At 46.6% G+C, this 8871-nt stretch overlaps 1 protein-coding gene across 1 annotated transcript; it reads left to right on the plus strand.

Moving 5' to 3' along the window:
• Positions 1-2686, plus strand: LOC120310068 (cytochrome c oxidase subunit 7B, mitochondrial). Its single transcript, XM_039348025.1, has 3 exons — positions 1-573; positions 2195-2319; positions 2492-2686. Exons 1-3 carry the CDS (start codon positions 537-539, stop codon positions 2567-2569), a joined length of 240 nt encoding a protein of 79 aa, XP_039203959.1. The 5' UTR covers positions 1-536; the 3' UTR covers positions 2570-2686.
• The last annotated feature ends 6185 nt before the right edge of the window (positions 2687-8871 follow it).

Below are 8871 nucleotides of genomic sequence, written 5' to 3' on the forward strand. Positions count from 1 at the left end.
CCACCGCCCCGCACCGCTTGCAGCGTCGGCGGCGTCTTCGCAGCCTCTCCGCCGCGCCATTTGCTGCGGCTGAACGTTCCCGAAGCCGACCCCAAAACGAAGCCTGTCGGAGGTGGGATTCGAACCCACGCCTCCATTCGGAGACCTGAACGCCCCACCTTCCGAGAAGGCTCTCCGCCTTGAGTCTGGCGCCTTAGACGGCTCGGCCATCCTGACGACGCGGGGAAAGGGCGCTGGCGGGGACCTTGAAGACTCCGCCAGGGATGCGCGGCGGAGAGACGCGACGTTGACGGGCGACGCGTCTCTTCTGAGCCGGGCCCGAAACGTGCGCCGTTCGGAGCCCCCTCAGGCGCCGCGGTTCGCTTCCCTGTGCGATTGCGGCGCCCCGCGCCCCCTTTTTCTTGCCAAACTACATCTCCCAGGATGCACCGCTGCCCGCCCCGCGGAGGGCGCGAGAGTGTGGCGTCCAACGCAGCGGCCATTTCGTTCTTCTCTTGCCCGGTGAGGTGACCGGAGAAGCGCGTTGGGCTTTCGAGATGTTTCCTTTGGCGCGAAGAGCTTTGGGCCTTTCGGGTGAGTGTGCTCTCCTCGGCAGGCCTGATGGAGGTGGGCGAAACATCTCCGACGCATGGGGAGGGAGGGGTGCGCCTCAATGAGGACTAGTTGCATGCTGTGCCTGTGCCACCCTCGTTCTTATTTGCAGCCTACCGCTGCCTTTGCCGTCTCCTCGGCATCCGACTGGCTCTTGCAGCGAAAAAGAAGCTAATTTTTAGCTTACGGCCCCTATTAAACCGCCCGGTTTGGTTGGGAAGTCAGCCGCCCTGGGGGGCCTCGGAGAAGCGCAGGCGCCGAGCGGCTCCTCTGCGAGCCTCTGAGGCCGAGTCAGCCGGTTCCCACGTAACGGGCAGCCCGACCCGGGAGATGATAAAGGCCTTCCCCTTTTATGCCCCTCGACCTTGGGCAGCTGCCCACAACCCAGAGCTTTGCAGCAGGACCCGCGAGGGCAGGGCGGCGATGGCCCAGCGCCAGTGGGGGGCCCTGCAGGCTCTTCCCTGCCCCCCCCGGCCCGCGGAGGGGCCCAGCTGGGCCCTGGGGGAGCCGTTTCCCGGGGGGGGCAGGGCGGGCACGCTTCGGGGGTCCCGATGGGTGACCCCGTTGGATCAGTGGAACCCGCCTGCGGCAGCCCCTCCGCTCGCCAGGCCCCGCACCGGGGAGGGCTTTTTCCACGGGCAGAAGCAGTCCCCGTGCCTGCCCGTTCCTGTCCGTGCCGCTGGATTCTGGCCCGCCTGAGTGGTCTTTGAGGGCAACCCCACGTAGGGCATGTTGCAGTAGTCAAGCTGCGAGGTGCACGAGTGAAGGCGCTCTCTCCCCTGCCTAGGAGAAGAGCTGCAGATGGAGTCGTGTCTTCCTGGGCACAACTGACCTGTTTTTCAAGCAGGAGCAGCCAGTCCTCCCCCTCCCCCATTACATCCCAGCTTTGAAGGGAGAAGGATTACCCCATCCAAGGTCAAAGATGGAATATCCCCAGATCTGGACCTTCACTCTGGTGCTTCAGCCTGCAGATATTCCATGTTGGGTCTCCTAAGCCCCTTCTCACCACAGCTCAGTCCATTCATTACATGGTCGAAAAAGGTGCAGAGCTTTCAGGACCAGCTGTGGGCTGTGCCTGCCTAGCCTGCTCAATTCAAGAAGACCTGGGCACCCCCTCTCCCTTCCCTGGCACCTGCTCCTTATGAAGCAGTCCAGGCTCCAAATGGATGCCAGGCGGAAGCTTAGAAGCTGGTCTTGGGTCCTTCCTCCTGATACGGCTGACCATAAAAATCAGGCATTTCTTTTCTTGAAGAAAACACAGATTTTCCACTGAAATGTTTAATAAAAATAGGTTTGCATAAATATGTATGTTAAGGGTTCATGCACAAATATTGTGAACATGCCTGTCACAGTAGCAAATCAGCTAACCTTATAAATGTTGAACTCGGCTTCAAAATTAGAAAATATAAAAAGCAGCCAGCCTCAATTAAAAAATGCCAGAGAAGGAGGAGAGTAGTCCAGTCCTGCTGTGACTGCCCATTAATTGTATTTCAGAGCTTAGTATAGTCAGCAGCAAAAGCAGGATAACAATAATATGTGCTTCATGTCAGTTTGCTTAGTTGATTGGTGAGCTGTTTTCAACACAGACAGCTTTGTATTCCAGCCCGTGGCATTCAACATACTGTGAGGAGACAGGCTCACCGCAAACTTGAACCTGATTTCCATGACAAGTATGGCAACCTCGTTCTCATTTCTGGGGTGGCGTTTGCTGTTGGCACTTGGGCTTATGTAAGTATTTGGTAGACTTCAGGGCAGTTTTAAGAACTCTATCCTTCCTTCAGTTGTTGGGTTTGCTTAATTGTGTCAGTTCAAGCACTTGGGCTGAGTCATCAGCTGTGGGTAAATATGTGTGAACAGAATTGCTGCAATGATTATGGTTAATTTCTGATCACTCTTGCAGGCTTGCATCCAGCTTCCAATTGCATGGAATTTCTCTCCAGTTGGTCGACTTACTCCAAAAGAATGGAGAGAAGACTAGGAGTGACTTCATGACCCTTCTGGGAATAGCGAAGTAATCTGAGCTGTATTTGTGTCACCCTCATCTGGCACTCTTCTGTGCTATGTGTGATATAATAAAAGTATTGAAAATAGATAATTTGGAATCATAATGTTATATATACTCTTGTAATGCAAAATTGGTAGCCAACTAAGTTGGGTTTTTGGCAGGATGTTACGTGTACATGCATTATCATACATGTGTGATGGAATGTGGTTCAGATTCCCAGAGGGGATGGGAGGTCATTCTGGAGGAGCAAGGAACAACTCCATTCAGAGAGTTTATGTGAGAGAAAGAGGGTGAAGACGGCCCTTCCTGAATAGTTCTGAGAGGAAATGCTGGGGGGGGGGGGGCAGCATGCTTTAGTTTTCAAGATTTTTGAGGTAAGAACAATAAAAAAATCTGCTTGGAAAAAACATAGTGTGTCTTTTTTTTTGATTTTGGAAACCTGACATCATTTCCCAAAAGACTGAATGGAAAGCAGACCTAAGAAAAGATTACAAATGCATCTTGATTAGTGCAATTAATTACACAAAAAGTTCACATTATTTGGATTTGCACTATTTGAAGTAATATTTCTATGGAAAATAAGGTAATGGTTTTAGCTTAATGGAAAGACAGTTAAAATTTTAACCATACATTTTTAACAAAATACTGTATTACAGTAAAAAGATAAGTCCATATTCAAAGCATATCTGTTCTCCTATTTTCTCAAAAAAAGCCTCTGCTGGGCCTTCCTCACATGGAACATTTTGCACAAACAATTGCATGTGCTTATCTCAACTGCCCATGTGCACTAACTGACATTTGATTCGAGCATTACCTGGTATCCATTTACAAATAGCACTAAATCAAATTTTGCACTCATTGTGACCTACCTGAACTGCTCAGAACAGAGCAAAAAAAAGGGGAAATATATGGAATAGGGCTAATTGGAAGAATAAAAAAGGGACACTTGGTGGAAGCACGCAGGAAAGGAGGTTGTGGGTGAGGAAAACACACACAAGGCTGAGACGAGATTGAAGCTACCATAATCTAAAGATGAAGCAAGCATAGAAGCAGAAATGACAAAATGCCAGAAATTTGTCTAAAAGATTCCTTTAGGAAAGTAGATTAGAACGAAACAAGTCATGAAAAGAATTCTATGTCCTGTCACATTTCGCAACTGGCTGGTTCACTACAACTCTAAAACCCAATGATACAATTTTCATAGTAAATTAAAATTCAAATTAAGTTAAAGTAAAATTACTGAATATTTCAATGGGAGGGAGGAATAGAAGAGGTCAAATCCCATTGGATGAAGCAGTCACAAAAGTGCCTATATGTCAGTCACGTTAAAACCAGCACTTTGAACGATGCCCGATACTTCTTGGCAACAGTGGAGGGCCTAATGTCCAGTCCTTGCACCACACAGCATTTGGGATCATTAGAGGGAATTCTACGGTTAAGGCATCCAGTGTGAGGCTTGGATGTTCAGAAAAGAAAGACCCTTGACTGCATTTGTAGTAAAAGGCATAACTTTTACTGAAGCCAAGTGGTTACAGCTTAGCAAAGCCAGATCCGAATGTGCCCACGTAAACCCAGTGTTTTTCGCTTCTCCCAGGCCTTCCCCCCCCCCCCGGGTCTTTTTGTAAATGTCCAAAGGAGTTCAAACAAGGTGTTTTGGTAACAGTCCTAAAGTTTGGCACCTCTTTCACATTCTGTTCTCATGCTTCAGTCCTTGGATCTGCCAGGTTCTGTTCCCGGCTGGCACTTCTGGTCCCCCCTCATCCTGTTATTCCCCCCCATATCTCCTTCCTCCTCCCCCCCCTTTTGTGGCAGGATGCCATCGAAGCGAAGCAGGGCTGAAGCGATGTAGTGGCAGACCCGACACCCAGCTAGAAACCAAGAGACAGTGAGTTCTAATCCTGCCTTAGGTAAGAAAGATGGCTGGGTGACCTCGGACCAGCCACTCTCAGTCCAACCTACTCACACTTGTCGTGGGAAAAATAAGAGGAAGGAGTGTTACGTTCACAACCCTGAGTTATTTTTACAAAAGAATAAAGGTGGAATAAAATAATTTGACTTTCCAAATGGTCTTGAAAAGCAGCCCCACAAAACAATTTTTCTTTGCTTACCACTGACTCAAGATCAAGTAGAAGATATTTACATAGGCTTTGACTGTTAAGAAATACTGTGTTCCATAAAGTCAGTAGTCTGGTACCACTTTTTCTAACAAAACAGGCCTTAATATTTAATGCTAAAGTTCCTGTCTTTCAATAAGATATGTGAAAATGCTTCCCTGATTGCTACAAGCTCTGCCATGCGGTCAGGACCCTGGTGAATCTGAGCAACTATATCAGCAAACTGGAGCATCAGTTCTGCTGGAACTTAGATTGGCTTTAGAAAGGGTCCGAAAGCTTGGCAGTGCCATCCTGCCTGTGGACCCAGCTACATTAGTAGTAAATTGGATTTCACTCCTGCAGATTATTTTTTAAATAGTTTGATAATCCCAAACCCCATGAAAACCCCTTGTTTTTAATGTGTTCCCATTGTATTTATGATATAACTTTTGCTACATTTTTGTGTTTGAATTTTGTGAACTGCCCAGTGAGGGAAGTTAGCCCAGAGAAAGAAATATTAAAAAGGGCAGAAAAATATATTTTTCCTCAAAAGGACTTTTTAAAACCAAACCTGGCCCCAAATCTATCTCTCTGCCCCAAGCAAGACTTTAGCCCCATACAAATGCAGATGTAAAACCATCAGAAAGCTGGAGCCAGAGCAATCAAGAAGACAAAGAGAAGATCTGCATACCCCACCCAAACTCTAGGAGTCATTAGCCCCATCACCTGGGAAGCAGGATATAATAGAATTAAACCATAGATATCAAGGCCTAGACAAACACAGGAACAGCCTCAAGGTTCATGCCACAGGAACAGGAAACTATTCCAAACAAGGCTAGAGAGGGTATAAAAAAAACCTACTGCCCATGTGTTCTCTCTCTTTCCTCTCCTTTGCTCCTTCCCGCAAGGACCATCTTTCTGCTTCTTCAATAAACTGTAACCTTCTTCCCAAAGCAGTCTCCATGTTGCCTATTTATTCCCGGCTTGGATGAACCAGGATGAAGACTTACTTCTCACACCAGAATCATGATTGTGTAATGGACAACTATATATATATATTGAAGAAACAAACAGCTGCACCGTAACATCACTGTTATGGTGATGAGGTAGGGGATCTCCCTTGTCTTGCCTCTATAAAAGGACACTTGTCTCTCTAAGCAAGTTGCTTTGGCCGACAACCTGATGAGGCAACCACAGAGCAGAAGCAGCAGCCTCTACCCTGAGCTCATTCCCAAGTTGGGCAGTTTTGATTCTTGTCTTCCTTGGTTTCCATTGTTTTATCTCCCCAAACTCCTCAGAACAATTGGGATAAAAGCTATCTTGATGAGGGCCCAGGTGCTTCGGATATTAGATGGCAAGCAGCGCAGATGGTTCCCCTGCCTTTGGGTTCCTCAAGAGCCTGGGGTAGGTTCTGTGAGTGTATGGAAATGTTGGATTCCCTCATTCTATTTTGCATTATGGCATGCCAAAGCCGCAATTCTCAATCCCAGTCTTTAAGATATGTAGACTTCAAGTCTCAGAATTATGGAAGTTTAAGTCTAAACGTCTTAAAAGATGCAAAGTTTGAGACACTCTGATCTACAGTATGATTTTTATTATGTTTTTTGTGCAGTTAGCCAGATTTTTAGACTGGATTTAGTTTTATCCACCTATGACAGCGGTTCTCAACCTGTGGGTCATGACACCATTTGGGGTCGAACGACCATTTCACGGGGGTCGCCAAACAATGCAGTCCGCCATTTTCCCCCTTTTCCTTAGCTGTGCTACTCCCTTTTATTCTATTGGCTTTTGAAAGCCAATAGAATAGACTCTCTTGAACAGAGTCTAATTCTATTGGCTTTCAAAAGCCAATAGGAATTGTCCAGGCTGTCTTTGCCCTGCTGAGCCCGCCAAAAGTCCCATTCTGCAAACGGTGCTGCAAGTTGTCTGCAGTGAAGACGAGCTGTCTGGAAGTTTCCACCCTTCCCTGCTGAGCAACTACTAAAAATGTAAGTAAAAGAGGGCCGGAGGTGGGAGGCCGGCGGGCGCAGGGAGGGATCGTGGCGCCCGGCGGGTGCCTTATCTCCCTTGGCCTGGGCCAGCTGGTGGCCCAGCCGGTGGTAGGCCTGCTCCGTCTCTGCCGCTTGCCAGCTACACCTCGGCTGGCGCAGGGGGCGGCACCACGCATGCGCAGCACTCCCGGGCAGGGAAAGTCCTCAACTTACGACCGGTTGGGTAGTCCTCCACTTACAACCAGTTGGGTAGTCATCAACTTACAACCAGTTGGGGGTCGCGGCATTAAAAAGGTTGAGAACCACTGACCTATGAAGTCCTTTCCAAGGAACAAGGATAGATGTTCTGTTAGATGGGTGTTAAAGATACTGTTGCAGGATGTAAGCTGATCCAAGTAAAGCTGCTTTTTACGATTGACTGATGGTGATTTTGTCAATGCTGATGGTGTTCAAGTGCCTTAGTTGTATTGGGATTGCACCCAAGGCATCTATTACTATTGTTGCTATCTTTGCTTTCTTTTGCCACAATTGTTCTGCTTTTATTTGCAGGTCTTTGTATTTTGTTATTTTCTCCAGCTCTTTCTCTTCTATTCTGCTCTCTCCAGCTATTGCAACATCCGCTATCCAGATTTTTTTGTCTTTCTTATTAACAGTTGTTAAGTCTTATGTAGTAAGTGCTTATATGTTTCAATTATAAAGTCCCACAGAATTTTAGCTTCTTCATTCTCTATTACTTTCTCAGTTTTATGTTCCCAACAGTTCTTGCTTGCAGGCAAATGGTATTTCTTGCAGATCTTTCAATGCACCATTGTTGCTACTTTGCCATGCCTTTTTGCTTGTGATTAATCTGTGTGATTTTCTTGCAGCAACTAATCAGATAGTCCACTGTTTCTTCAGCTTTTTTTCAGAGGCAGCATTTGTTGTCTGTTACTGTCTGAGATCAGAAGGCATGTAACACATGGAAGAACTGCAATATCTGGCACGAATAACATCTGGAAGAGTAGAGACATCAGCCTCACAACCTAATGCAGATTAGTTAACACAATTTTTCCAATTGCTACTTATGGCTGTGAAACTTAGGACTCTGAAAAAGGCAGATAGGAGAAGGATGGACACCTTTGAAATCTGGTACAGAGGCAACTATTATGCATCTCATAATAGCAAAAATAACAAAGCAAAAATATCACTTGAAGCCAAGATTGCCTAACAATGGGTGTCATACTTTGGTCATGTCATGAGAGCTGACTCACTTGAAAAGTCAATTATGCTGGGAGTGTCAGCAGAAAAAGGAGAAGGGGCCACCTTAGTCCCCACTGGCTGGACACTGTAACAGATGACACTGGGATGACCATGGTGGATCTCAAGGAGGCAATGCAGGACAGAGGGGCATGGAAACTGCTGATCCATAGAGTGACTTAGGGTCAGGCACGACTCAGTGCCTGACGAGGAAGTCATCTTCTCAATTCTGGCTTGGTATGCATTTGATCTTAAGGCTTGAATACGTGCAGGCAAAACTAATCCCTTTGATGCATTTTTCTTAGGATTCAAATACATATCTTGCAAGACCTCAAGCAACTCTGGCCCCTCTGCCCCCTCAATTTTAGTTTAAAGCCCTTCTGATGAGTCAGTCATTTTCCAAATATATTCTTTCCAGCTCTTGTAAGGTTCACTCCATCCCTTGCCAGTAGACCATCAGATAGGTAATGCAGACCATGGCCTAGGAACCCAAAGTTCTTTTGATGACACCAGCTTTTGAGGCAGTGGTTCATTTCTAAAATCCTTTGCTCCCTCATTGGATGTTGACCTTTCATTGGAAGTGTAGAGCTCCTAATTCTTCAACTTTCTTCCCTTGCTGTTCGTAATCTTGTTAGTTTTTAGATTCGTTGTTGTGTCATCGGTCCCCATGTATAGAAGAAAGGGGTAGTAATCCACAGGGTTATTTTAGTAAGCTTCTCAGTTACATCTTTGATTTGCTCCAGGGAGACAACATGCCTCTCTAGATTGACTAGATTCGGTCTGCAAAGTATAGTTTCTGTTCTCCGAAGAACCGAATCTCCTATCACCAATATTCACCTATTTTTCCCTAGGGACGTCTGGGATGCTATTCTTCCTCTCACAGGAATGTTGGGATGTGTCCCCTTTTCAGAAACTATTGATGACGGCTCTTGGATAGCTGTCTGCACATTTCCTT

Source organism: Crotalus tigris, unplaced genomic scaffold, assembly GCF_016545835.1.
Source record: "Crotalus tigris isolate CLP2741 ecotype Arizona unplaced genomic scaffold, ASM1654583v1 scf7180000018107.405212, whole genome shotgun sequence".
NCBI lineage: Eukaryota > Metazoa > Chordata > Lepidosauria > Squamata > Viperidae > Crotalus > Crotalus tigris.

What these genes read in the sequence shown, in the direction of transcription:
- LOC120310068 (XM_039348025.1), top strand. Translation starts at nt 537, where the DNA reads ATGTTTCCTTTGGCGCGAAGAGCTTTGGGCCTTTCGG. An exon ending in AAGAGCTTTGGGCCTTTCGG is followed by an intron (nt 574 to 2,194) that starts GTGAGTGTGCTC and finishes TTTGTATTCCAG; the next exon opens with CCCGTGGCATTCAACATACT. An exon ending in CTGTTGGCACTTGGGCTTAT is followed by an intron (nt 2,320 to 2,491) that starts GTAAGTATTTGG and finishes TCACTCTTGCAG; the next exon opens with GCTTGCATCCAGCTTCCAAT.